Genomic DNA, 14,170 nt, shown 5'->3' on the forward strand with positions numbered 1-14,170 from the left:
TGAGCTGGTTGAAGGGTCCTACCCATAATGTTCCGAACGTTGTCAACTGGGGAGAGATCCGTTGATCTTGGTGGTCAAGGTAGGATTTGCCAAGCTCTGAGTCTCACTGACTGGAGTCGAATTGTCTTCGAACTGAATACGGATGACCAGTGAAGACGTGTCTGGTGGCGCCCGATGCAGCAGTCGGATATCGACCTAACTGTCGCCCTCCATACGGCCTGACAACATGGAGTGATGTCTCAGGGGGTAATTTCCTTTCATAGCACAACCCCTTCGGTTGTCATCCGCGACACCCTTACGGCACAGCGGTACGCTGACGACATTCGACACACCGTTTTGTTGCCCTTCATGGCAAGTAATTCTGGACTTACATTTCAGCAAGGCCCGCCCGCACATAGCGAGAGTTTCTACCGCTTGTCTTCGTGCTTGCCAAACAGTACCTTGGCCAGCGAGGTCGTCGAATTTCCCCGCAGTTGAGAACATTTGGGGCATTATGGGTAGGGCGTTCCAATGAACTCGAGATTTTGACAATTTAAAGTGTCAAGTGGACAGGATTTGGCATGATATTCCTCAGGAGGACATCTAACGGCTCCATCAATCAATGGCAATCCGAATGACTGTTTGTGTAAGGTCAGAATTGGACAAATGTGTTACTTTTTCTCTGGAATAAATTATTCAATTATGAAGTAATTGTGATCATTTGTTTGTCTGTATATGTACCTCACATGTACCGATTTCCGTCCCATTCGAATCATTCCTTAGTGATACGTAGTTTTTTTTCTTTAGAGTGTAAGTGATCATACATAAACTTACCGATGACGATTTTTCTCAGACCTCATTCGTGAAGAGTGAATTTAACATGGTAGTAGTGTATGATAGGCCAGAGGAACCTTCCGTCGCACACCGGAAAGTGGCTTGTGGTGTATAAATGCAGACAAATATTATCAGATACTTCACATAACCAGCTTCAGAACAGAAGGTAGTCTTTGAAGTGTGATTTAAGTTACCCCATATTCTCTGCAGGGAAATCCCAGGATAGTACTGTCAACAAGTCGACTGCGCTAGTGCTTCGTATCTATTCAAGTCACCGAACAAGGTACCACTGCCGTTCAGATATACTGTGCTGAAACATTCCTCCGGCCATGCGCTGTTTTGGGGCTTCTCTATAATCCTTTGGGAAAGGCCCAGCCGTCCATTTGGAAGGTAGACCAAATGGGTAATACAGCCTCGTTGCTGATCTGCCTGGGCGGCGGGTTGCAAAACGCTGATTTCCTCGTCTTTTATTCCTCGGTTGTCTGTTTGCCCGTGCTCAGTTTGCGCGTGTTGTAGGACCAGCTGGCTACCCCTCGTGGCACGATGGCAGCCTGCCCCGGCGCCGCCGGCCCCCGCGCCCGCTGCCTGCTGCGGCTGCTGGTGCTCGCCGCCCTCACACTCGTCCTCTTCTCCGACGCTGACGCCTGGAGGACCGACACCCGTGAGTACTGGCCGGAGGGCTGCGCCGCTCTCACCATCTGAAGGAGCTTCACATACAGGGTGCTTTGTGCGAATGGGTTGTAGCACTGCGAGTATGCTTCTGCTCTTTATGGAAAGAGAGAGAGAGAGAGAGAGTGTGTTGTGTTGTTTTCTAGTGTGGTGCGTGTTGCATTTTGTATTTTGTTGTGTTTTTTCGTTGTTTCGTGTATGTTGTGTTTTGCGAATGTTGCTTTTTGTCATGTTTTGTGCCCTGATTTGTCTTGTGTGGTGTTTTGTGTTCTATTTAGTGTAGTGATGTATTGAGTGTTGTATTTGGTCAGGTATATTGTGTTGTTCATTGAGTTGTGTTTTGTGTGGTGCTGTGTTGTGTGGTGTGTGATAATGTGTATGTGTTGTTCTGTGTGGCATGTTGTGGTGTGTTCTGTGTTGTTTTTTGTGCTGCATTGTGTGTTGTGTTGTGGAGTGCTGTGGTGTGCGTTAAATTTTGTGTTGTGTTGTGTTGAGGTTTGTTTGTATTGTGTTGTTGTGTGTGCTGTGGTTCAAAAATGGTTCAAATGGTTCTGAGCACTATGGGACTTAACATCTGTGGTCATCAGTCCCTTAGAACTTAGAACTATTTAAACCTAACTAACCTAAGGACATCACACACATCCATGCCCGAGGCAGGATTCGAACCTGCGACCGTAGCGGTCACGCGGTTCCAGACTGAAGCGCCTAGTACCGCACGGCCACACCGGCCGGGTGTTTTGTGGTCTTTGGTTTTGTGGTGTGTGTGTGTGTGTGTGTGTGTGTGTGTGTGTGTGTGTGTGATCCCTTTTAACCTTACATGTCTAAATTCTACCTAGTCTCTGTACAATGAGTATCAATCAAACTGTTTGCCGTTTTCCTGTCGGGAAGAGAAACTAGTAAAAGACGTATCAGTACATGAAATGTACAAGTTTGCTGTATAATGAGCACCAATCAAAACTGTGTGCTGTTTTGCTGTCGGGAGTAGTAGCTATTAGTAATAGTGTCAGCACATGTAAGCTTAGCCTATTTTTCTCAAAATTAACGAGTGATTATTTAGTTTAGAACTGTGGAGGGGAGTCTACTTTCCAAAAGTGCTAGTATTAATTTTTGTGTGCACTGCTGGCGAAAAACGACAAGTTGGTATGAAGTGTACTACATGCTTGGATACATGAGTGATTAGTATTTCAGCGCAGATGCACAAATTACGCCTTTACGTTCTGTTCATAACGAAAATTTAAGCAGTAGGTTTCCGATTCTAAAATAGCATTTGACTGTTGTTTGCAAGTGACGAGATTGTGTTATGCCTCGACTAAGAAGGAGAAACATCTACCAGCACGTGTCTGAATTCGATAGCGGCCACACCGTGGCCTGTCGAAACTACAGTTACCATTGCAATGTCTGAAGTAGAAGTGGATAGTTCCTGTGAATTATTATGGGTGGAGGTTACACTCAACAACCGAGCTAGATTAATAATTGGCTCCTTTTACCGACCTCCCAACTCAGCAGCATTAGTTGCAGAACAACTGAGAGAAAATTTGGAATACATTTCACATGAATTTTCTCAGCATGTTATAGTCTTAGGTGGAGATTTCAATTTACCAGATATAGACTGGGACACTCAGATGTTTAGGACGGGTGGTAGGGACAGAGCATCGAGTGACACTATACGACTGAGTGCACTATCCGAAAATTACCTCGAGCAATTAAACAGAGAACCGACTCGTGGAGATAACATCTTGGACCTACTGATAACAAACAGACCCGAACTTTTCGACTCTGTAAGTGCAGAACAGGGAATCAGTGATCATAAGGCCGTTGCAGCATCCCTGAATATGGAAGTTAATAGGAATATAAAAAATGGGAGGAAGGTTTATCTGTTTAGCAAGAGTAATAGAAGGCAGATTTCGGACTACCTAACAGATCAAAACGAAAATTTCTGTTCCGATACTGACAATGTTGAGTGTTTACGGAAAAAGTTCAAGGCAATCGTAAAATGCGTTTTAGACAGGTACGCGCCGCGTAAAACTGTGAGGGACGGGAAAAACCCACCGTGGTTCAACAACAAAGTTAGGAAACTACTGCGAAAGCAAAGAGAGCTTCATTTCAAGTTTAAACGCAGCCAAAACCTCTCAGACAAACAGAAGATAAACGATGTCAAAGTTAGCGTAAGGAGGGCTATGCGTGAAGCGTTCAGTGAATTCGAAAGTAAAATTCTATGTACCGACTTGACAGAAAATCTTAGGAAGCTCTGGTCTTACGTTAAATCAGTAAGTGGTTCGAAACAGCATATCCAGACACTCCGGGATGATGATGACATTGAAACAGAGGATGACACGCGTAAAGCTGAAGTACTAAACACCTTTTTCCAAAGCTGTTTCACAGAGGAAGACCGCACTGCAGTTCCTTCTCTAAATCCTCACACAAACGAAAAAATGGCTGACATCGAAATAAGTGTCCATGGAATAGGAAAGCAACTGGAATCACTCAACAGAGGAAAGTCCACTGGACCTGATGGGATACCAATTCGACTCTACACAGAGTACGCGAAAGAACTTGCCCCCCTTCTAACAGCCGTGTACCGCAAGTCTCTAGAGGAACGGAAGGTTCCAAATGATTGGAAAAGAGCACAGTTAGTCCCAGTCTTCAAGAAGGGCCGTCGAGCAGATGCGCAAAACGATAGACCTATATCTCTGACGTCGATCGGTTGTAGAATTTTAGAACAAGTTTTTTGCTCGCGTATCATGTCGTTTTTGGAAACCCAGAATCTACTCTGTAGGAATCAACATGGATTCCGGAAACAGCGATCGTGTGAGACCCAACTCGCTTTATTTGTTCATGAGACCCAGAAAATATTAGATACAGGCTCCCAGGTAGATGCTATTTTCCTTGACTTCCGGAAGGCGTTCGATACAGTTTCGCACTGTCGCCTGATAAACAAAGTAAGAGCCTACGGAATATCAGACCAGCTGTGTGGCTGGATTGAAGAGTTTTTAGCAAACAGAACACAGCATGTTGTTATCAATGGAGAGACGTCTACAGACGTTAAAGTAACCTCTGGCGTGCCACAGGGGAGTGTTATGGGACCATTGCTTTTCACAATATATATAAATGACCTAGTAGATAACGTCGGAAGTTCCATACCGCTTTTCGCGGATGATGCTGTAGTATACTGAGAAGTTGTAGCATTAGAAAATTGTAGCGAAATGCAGGAAGATCTGCAGCGGATAGGCACTTGGTGCAGGGAGTGGCAACTGACCCTTAACATAGACAAATGTAATGTATTGCGAATACATAGAAAGAAGGACCCTTTATTGTATGATTATAGGATAAGCGGAACAAACACTGGTAGTAGTTACTTCTGTAAAATATCTGGGAGTATGCGTACGGAACGATTTGAAGTGGAATGATCACATAAAATTAATTGTTGGTAAGGCGGGTACCAGGTTGAGATTCATTGGGAGAGTCCTTAGAAAATGTAGTCGATCAACAAAGGAGGTGGCTTACAAAACACTCGTTCGACCTATACTTGAGTATTGCTCATCAGTGTGGGATCCGTACCAGGTCGGGTTGGCGGAGGAGATAGAGAAGATCCAAAGAAGAGCGGCGCGTTTCGTCACAGGGTTATTTGGTAACCGTGATAGCGTTACGGAGATGTTTAGCAAACTCAAGTGGCAGACTCTGCAAGAGAGGCGCTCTGCATCGCGATGTAGCTTGCTGGCCAGGTTTCGAGAGGGTGCGTTTCTTGTTGAGGTATCGAATATATTGCTTCCCCCTACTTATACCTCCCGAGGAGATCACGAATATAAAATTAGAGAGATTCGAGCGCGCACGGAAGCTTTCCGACAGTCGTTCTTCCCGCGAACCATATGCGACTGGAACAGAAAAGGGAGGTAATGACAGTGGCACGTGAAGTGCCCTCCGCCACACACCGTTGGGTGGCTTGCGGAGTATAAATGTAGATGTAGATGTAGGCATCGTGAGAATGTGGAGTCCATGGGTTCAGAGGGACCATACGCAGCCTCATGGAGGATCTCAGTCGTCCAGCGCGACTAGGCCTCGAGAGGACAGGCGTATTCCTCGCTCGGCCTCGCAGCATCGTACAGGGACGTGACGTACCGTTAGTCAGGGAGTTGGCTCGTTCACATAAAGGAACACACACGGACAGTGCGATGACAAATGGAGCACGATGGACTGTCAGCACGGCGACCATTTCCGGCCTAGTTTGACGCAGGGCACAGGGAGGTGCCAGCAGAGGTGTTCCGAACGACAGTACTGGACACAGGTGAGCACCGCCAGTCTGAAAAAGAGGACGCAGTCAGCCATATCGCGGAACAATAAACCATAGACTCGATAAACCTAGATTCTGCCGCTGTCGAAGTCGAAACGTGCTGGTGGATTTTTCTCCTTCTCACATGGAGCTCGACAACCAATATTCAATTTCGATTTTTGACCGAATAATCCACTCGGTTGTGTTGAAGCGCTAATCTATTGCACATCCAAGCACTTAGTACTCTTCATGCCAATTTCAGATTTGTTGCATATCGCCTTTATGGTGGCGCAATTTTAGTGGCTAGCAGTGTAATTAGTGAGAAATCCGTTAACCCACACGGTGACTTTAATTTGAGGGATTGGGGGTTGATGGATGCCTTGTGTAGGGACCCGCCTTTATTACGAAGTGTATAGAAAGAATATACGTTTGGAATGCAGCGTCGTATAGTAGTGAATCATGGACTGTGGGTCCGGAAAGGAAGACAATCGATAGGTTTAAGATGTGGTGCTAACGAAGGACGATGAAAATTAGGTGAACTGATAAAGAACGAGGATGTTCTCCACAAAGTAGGCGAAGAAAGGAACATATGGGAAACACTGAGAAGAAGATGAGACAAATGTCAGGACGTGTGTTAAGACATCGTAGAATTAGTTGCATGGTATTAGAAGGAACTGTAGAGACTAAAAACTGCAGGGAAGATAGATACTAGAATCATCCAACAAATAATTGATTCCTGATTTGCTTATTTACAAGAGCCATCTAGGGTTATAAGCTCACTGCTGCAGTTACCGCTTTGATACTCATAATTCTTGGCATCTGAAAAATTATGCGAGACCAGGATCCGAACCAAGAGCTCCCGCATAACGCGAGCAGCCGTCAGCTTCAACAATTTAGTCGTAAGATTATGTCTTCAGCCCGACTCAAATCTCGTAGATGGTTCACTTTCAAGCATTTCTCGTGACGCACCATACGAGACAAGAATAAATGTCGCTGCGAATCAATCGAGGAACAATTCTGCTACGAACTGTGACAACTCACATACATCAATGGCCCCATACGAAGAGTGCAAACGCCAGCAGAGTACCGGCGTTAAAAGTATCCGGACACCTATTAGTGAACATTAATATGGGATGTGTCCACACTTCGTCTTTACGATGACTTATACTGTGCTGGAGACTCTTTCAGTTGTGTGTCTTAATGGGTGTGGAGGAATGACAGCACATTTTTCCTCAAGCGCCGAAACCAAAGAAGGTAGTAATCTTGGACGCTGGGGTCTGGATGTTCCTTTGGGTTCAGGATCGGGAGGCTGGGACGGCCAGTCCATTTCAGGAATGTTATTATGCACAAATTATTGTCTCACAGTTGCTGCATTACGACAGGGTGCATTGCCATGCTGAAACAATCATCGTCTCCGAACTGTTCCTCCACTCTACGCAAAGCTGTAACATGTGTTCATATCCTTCCATACATAGCGTTTTCTTATGCGCAGTAAGGGAACCACACCGTAACCACGGAAAACACCCCCGTGTGGTAACACAACCTCCCCTATAATTCACTGTGTACACTTCACATGGTGTCAGGCAACATTGTCCAGGCATATTCCAAACCCAAACCCCTCTTCAAATTACGACAGGGTGAAGTGAGATACAGCACTCCAAATCGCTCGCTTCCAGTCGTCCACTGTCAAACGGCGTCACTTTTTACACCACCTCAAGCGGTCGATTAGCATTGACTACAGAAATGTATCACTTATGAGGAGCTGATCCAACATTGTGCCCTCTTCTTTTTAGCTCCATACGCAGTGACGCCGTGCTAGCTTGACTGCTGGTGGCACTCAGTGACTCACAAGTGATTCCCTTTGCTGATTTCATGCCATTTTTTATAACCAATCTCTGAAATGCTTGTCGGCCCCACTCTGTCAGTGCTTGAGGTATTTATGGTCCTGGTTTCGCTGTGGGTGTTCCTTCGCGTTCCCACTTCGCAATTATATTAGCAACAATCGACTTGAGCAGCTAAGGAAGGGTTGAAATGTTCCTGATTGATTTGTTACTCAGGTAACTAGTCCACGTTTGAAGTGCTATTACTGATGCGCTACTGTCAATGCAAAATATAGAACATGTACTAAAATTAACTAGGGACGAAAGACAAATTAAGATAACTTACGGTTTATCTGTTGCAGACCAACATTTGACCTCAGTAGTAACTTTGGTCATGTCTTTAATGATACACATGACTGGACATAAGTAACACTATAAGAAGTTGACTGAAATCTGTTCAGTTCCACATTCACGAAGTGAAAAATCCAGATTGTTATTCCATTTCTGCTGATCTGTCTTACACACTGTCAGTGAATCTGAACTCGTTGACTTTCTGTCTACTAATACATTATTCGTTGTGCCGAGCAGCAAATGCCTCGTCAGGTTTTGCTGATCCTTTAAGATACTGGGTTCTAGTTCTCGTAGTCATGCGTTCAAGGTATTCCCTCCTATCAATCGCATGTGTTGCACAGGTCTGCGGGGATATACTCTCACATTGTTACTTTTTTTGTTAAATTTTTCACAGGCCCAAGGGTATACGGCAACAAGATTCCCACGAGGGCGCTGGTGACCACCGGCAAGAAGGTGCAGCGCAAGATCGTCCTCTACCACAACTTCTTCCGCACCAAGGTGTCGCCGCCGGCTTCCAACATGCTCAAGATGGTGAGTCCGGCAATTTGCTCACCGTTTGGTTGTTGCCAACCGACTAACATTGGAGGAGAGGAGGGGGGGGGGGGGGAGAATCTAAAGCTAACAGCCTCATATCATTTTCAATTGTGTGCGTGCATGCGTGCGCGTACGTGTGTGTGTGTAACAGAGAGACAACGCAATTCGCTATAGAAGCCTCGAATTACACATGAACCTTGGAGAAAACTGACAGGTTTGTATTATACAAAATTTACACACTCCAAAAAAGGAAAGAAAATGAAAAGGAATTATCCGAATGGGAAGGAAATCGACAGGCGTGTTACATGTATACACAAATTATTACACATTCAGAAAAACTGGATGATTTATTCAAGGGAAAGTCCTTCAGAAACTGAGCAAGTCAATAACACGTCGGTCCACTTCTGACCATTATGCAAGCAGTTATTCGGCTTGACATCGATTGACGGATTTGTTGAATCCTCCTGCGGGAAATCGTGCCAAGCCGGTCGCTGGTGGCCGAGCGGTTCCAGGCGCTTCAGTCTGGAACCGCGCGACCGCTACGGTGGCAGGTTCGAATCCTGCCTCGGGAATGGATGTGTGTGATGTCCTTAGGTTAGTTAGTTTTAAGTAGTTCTAAGTTCTAGGGGACTGATGACCTGAGATGTTAAGTCCCATAGTGCTCAGAGCCATTTGAACCAAATCGTGCCAAATTCTGCCCAATAGGTGCGTTAGATCGTCAGAATCTCGAGCTGGACCTTGTAGGCCAAGGTAGGGTCTGGAAAGTAGAAGAAAAGCAGTAGAAACTCTGGCCTTGTGCGGTCGGGCGTTATGCTTACTGGATAGGACTGACGGAGTACATCGAGAAAGTTCAAAGAAAGGCAGCACGTTTTGTATTATCGCGAAATATGGGAGAGAGTGTCACAGAAATGATACAGGATTTGGACTGTAAATCATTACGAAATCGTTGCGACGGAATCTTCTCACGCAATTCCAATCACCAACTTTCTCCTCCGAATGCGGTAGTATTTTGTTGACACCGACCTACATAGGGAGGTACGATCACCACGATAAAATAAGGAAAATCAGAGCTCGTACGGAAAGATATAGGCGTCATTCTTTCCGCGCGCTATGCGAGATTGAAATATTACAGAATTGTGAAGGTGGTTCGATGAACCCTCTGCCAGGCACTTAAATCACTTAAATGTGATTTGCAGAGTATCCATGTAGATGTAGATGTAGATCTTGCTGAAATGTAAGCTCAGGATGGCTTGCCATGAAGACCAACAAAACTGGGCGTACAACATCGTTGACGGACTGCTGTGCTGAATGGGTGACCCGATTGATGACCTACCAAGGACGTCATGTTATGAAAAGAAATTAAGGGGAGGAGGGGGTGACATTCAGGTTGGTATTCCCCACGCTATCCGGCGTATCTCTACAGCTTTAGCTTGAAATTTCATTGACTGGAGTAGAATTGTCTTCAGTGATGAGTCCCATTTCTAGCTGAGCCCTGATAATCATTGAAGACGTGTCAGGAGACAGCCCTTACAGCGATGGGATACCAGCTTGATTGTCGCCCGCCATATGGCGCGACAGCCAGGAGTGAGCTCCCGTGGTAGCAATTCTTTTCATAGCGGGGATCCTTTGCTTCTCATCCGTGACACACTTGCAGCACAACGGTATGTCTACGGCCCCGTTTGTTGCCCGCTATGGCAAGCCACTCTGGGCTTACATTTCAGCAAGATATTGCCCGTGCGCCGCACACGGCGAGAGCTTTTACTTCTTGTCTTGGTGCCTGCCAAAACCTATCGTGTGCAGCAAGGTTGCCGGTTCTCTACCCAGCTGAGAATGTTGGGAGCATTATGGACAGGGCTCTGCAACCAGCTCGGGATTCTGACGAACTAAGGCGCTAACTGCATAGAATCTGGCACGATCTACGTCAGGTGGACCTCCAAAAACTCCGTCAGTCTATGCCAAGCATAATGGCCACAGGTGGATCAACGCGTTATTGGCTTATTAAGTTTGTGAAGCTCTTTCTCTTGAATAAACCATCCATTTTTTCTGGAATTGTAATCATTAGTTTTTCTGTACATGTACATCACAATTACCGATTTCCATCACATTTGAATAATTTCTTCGTGTTTCCTCTTATGTTTTGTCTCCGAGTGTATTTTCCTCTCAGCTGTGGTTTTTGTTCTGATGTTCAAACTATAGTGTGATCGACTTGGTAAGCACGATTATTGTTGCAGTAGCATTGAGGAGACGCTTAAAATTTTTAAAAAAGGCGATTTTTCAATGGATTAGGAGGAATGACTTTGGAAGTTCATAATGCAGCAGAATCTATAAACCATGAAATATCGAGTTTTCCAGTAGAACGGAATATAACACATCAAAGAAAGAATGCAATAGAGAAAAAAACTGCCAAAATACTGGAATCTCATGTAGTCTTTGTGGATTTGTAGAAGGCCTATGATACGGCACTACAAAACAGTCTGTAGACATGAAGGCTAATGGCGTGGCAACTACTTACATCAAAGTTGTTAAATAGTTCGAAGCGAACTGCGTGAATGTTGTCAAACTAGTAAATTCCGGAGTCTTGTGTTAGAAAAAGGCGCATCGATGCTATTTAAAATCTATGTTAAGTAAGCACTTACAGGCTGGAGGAGCAAATGTGAGGACATGGGAATCTCTGTAGTTGACGGAAAATTGGACATTCTTTTCTTCACTGATGGCTGAAAGAAGACCAAGATGATGCTGAATACACGTTTCAGAAGTTAAAAGAGGAATACAAAAAATGGGGCCTCACAATCAGTCTCCCGAAAACAATAACTGAAGGCTGGCAACAATACCATAGCGAATCTGGAGGTTGGAGCCATTAAGATCACGGGTTTTAATTGTTTTATGTACCTGGGGGTTATATCATCAGCAATCGGAAGATGTGAAGATATCACAAAAAATTTAATAGGTCAGGGCTATAGGGCCGTGCGACAACTGAAGTCGGTCCTTTGGAATAACAAAATAACAGAAAGTACCAAACAGATGATACATCTTCAGTTGTTGAAAACATTCCTACGTACGGAGCACAAAATAACCGTCAGAGAAACAAGCTGCCTGCGCTAGAGATGGACTTTTGGAGGTGACATTGAGGGAACTCAAAGCTGGACCGTCTACCAAACGCCAACATAAGAGAGACTATGGGTATCGATAAATCAGTAACTGACTCCATAGAGAGGAAGCGTTTAAAACGGTATGGGCATCTAGAAAGGATAGACGACAGCCGATGGCCAAAGAAAGAGTGGCCTTGGGACCCCGAGGAAACAAGAAGGGAGACTGCCAGGATAGCGGGAATACACGAACTGGAGAAGCGGCGTAAACCGTAGAGTATTTGCAGTGTGATGATGAAGAGGTACTTACAGTTAATCCTCAGAGGCGATCGTAACTACAAGTTAGGTTGATAAAAGGGCGAACAAAAAATTTACAGGACTCAATGGGTAAGTAGTAGAAAAAGCAGTACAGAACTGAAATGCCGGCCGGAGTGGCCGAGCGGTTCTAGGCGCTTCAGTCTGGAACCGCGCGACTGCTACGGTCGCATGTTCGAATCCTGCCTCGGGCATGGATGTGTGTGATGTCCTTAGGTTAGTTAGGTTTAAGTAGTTCTAATTTCTAGGGGACTGATGATCTCAGATGTTAAGTCCCATAGTACTCAGAGCCATTTGAACCATTTGAACTGAAATCAAGGGAAAGTGCAAGAAAGCAAAATCAGTAGCCCGCTAGTGAACTGAAAAGTACTTAATGACTTTAATCGATGCCAGTGTTACCGAAAGAGCCGCCGCAAACGTATCAGACATGTAATGAGGAAAAATGAGGACCGAATTCGTACTCGTTGAAACTAGCGTAAGATTTACTTTCTCCTAAGAATGCCGCGATAGTTGCTTCAGCAAAGACATGGACAACTCTCTTTCCCAGTTTCGGCCACCAACCCGTCTCTAACGAACTCAGGAGAAATTAACTTTTAAATCGTTAGATGTAACCATGTGATAATTTCGTTAACCCATGTACTAGCAGAATGGACCTCCTTTACTTTTATTGAAATGGTTCCCTTCATAATACAGTTCATTATAATTTCTTTCCTAAATTTCGCTATATTTATTGCCACAATTTTGTATTTTTATACATGAAAGATCGCTAAAAAGGATTGTTAAGTTATTATAATGTCCCGGTTTCCCTACCCGTCGAAAAGATAAGAAAATTAGTCACTATGTTACGTTTCCTACAAGGAAGTAGGGAGGAATGAAGATTAGGATTTAACGTACCGTCGACGCCGAAGTCATTGGAAATGGTATACAAACTCGAATTGGGTAAGAGTGATGCAGGAAAATCGGGCGGGTGCTTTCGAAGAAACAATACCGACATTCATCTTGGGTGATATTCGCAAACCACAGAAAACAAAAACTGGCACCACTGTGCTACCTCATTCAGTGTACCAGTATGAAATTAATTTCTTTTTGAAATGTATGCGTAGTGACTGGAAAATACTAGTACGGTTAAGTAGCCCGCCCGGTTAGCCGGGTGGTCTAACGCACTGCTGTAAGTAGCCCGACGACGTCGCCGAAGTGTGTTGCTCCGTGGCTAATACATTAATTTTTGTTTACTGTCGGTGCATAAAATTCTAGTTTTTCATAAAATTCTTTTTGAAACTGAACATAAAGTTTAAACTATTAATGGCTCTTACATATGCCTTTTAAGTAGAACTCGGTCAGACGTAGACGATCCAGATCTGTCGAAAAATTATTACGTTGCGAGTCTTGAAATGTGATAGATTTCCTCCTGAGTATTGCGTCACACAGGCTAGCTTGGTGGTTACGACAGCAGGTCCTCCTCCTGCGGGACACATCCATCACTGTACGTCACGTCACGCCAGTTCTGCTGGCCTGTGCCCACAGGGACCCTGACCCAACGCTGCCCCGCGTTTACTTTTCGACACGGAGCATTAATCGACCGTCACAAATGGCCGCAACAAAAACTATCTGGTTTAGCGATATTTCGGCTCTAGTAAGCGGCCTTTCACCAACGCAAGAGGTCTGCGATGTGACGATACCGACTTCTCTCGACGGACCGCGGCGTCGTTTGGGTTCAGTTTGCTGTAACGCTGGAGTGGGCCCGCAACCTGACTGATAATGCTCTTTACAGGCACAACACCTAAAAGACACAAATTTCGCACGTCCAGCAAAAGTTGCATTTTATTTTATTTTATTTTCCTGTCCCAAATATAGCGGGTGCCTTTCTAAGAGTCATGGTGCAATTCCTCCAGTATTTCAGTAAATGTTTACACATTCGTTTCTGCAATGTTTAAGCCGGCCGCGGTGGCCGTGCGGTTCTAGGCGCTCCAGTCCGGAGCCACGCTGCTGCTACAGTCGCAGGTTCGAATCCTGCCTCGGGCATGGGTGTGTGTGATGTCCTTAGGTTAGTTAGGTTTAAGTAGTTCTAAGTTCTAAGGGACTAATGACCACAGCAGTTGAGTCCCATAGTGCTCAGAGCTATTTGAACCATTTTTTTTGCAATGTTTAACTGCAGTCCATTCAAACAAATACCGCTCATCGCGTCTTTTACACGACGCCCATTGTCGACGGGAAGTGGCGGTTAGTTTCCCATTACGCATAAAGTTATTTTTGGAAGCAGAATTTTACGTGCTCAATCCTTAGAGTGGTCCCAAATTAACCTAGTGCGATATTCG

The 14,170-nt window shown here is 44.9% G+C and overlaps 1 protein-coding gene across 1 annotated transcript in view; it reads left to right on the forward strand.

Moving 5' to 3' along the window:
- LOC126457357 (cysteine-rich secretory protein 2-like) overlaps positions 1-14,170 on the forward strand; it is a 242,711-nt gene that overhangs the window by 202,052 nt on the left and 26,489 nt on the right. The window contains exons 3-4 of the mRNA XM_050093590.1: positions 1,330-1,474; positions 8,315-8,451. Coding sequence (XP_049949547.1) covers positions 1,357-1,474; positions 8,315-8,451 — 255 coding nt within the window. The 5' untranslated portion in view covers positions 1,330-1,356. The remainder of the gene's footprint in view (positions 1-1,329; positions 1,475-8,314; positions 8,452-14,170) is intronic.

This window comes from Schistocerca serialis, chromosome 2 (assembly GCF_023864345.2).
Source record: "Schistocerca serialis cubense isolate TAMUIC-IGC-003099 chromosome 2, iqSchSeri2.2, whole genome shotgun sequence".
NCBI classification, from domain to species: domain Eukaryota; kingdom Metazoa; phylum Arthropoda; class Insecta; order Orthoptera; family Acrididae; genus Schistocerca; species Schistocerca serialis.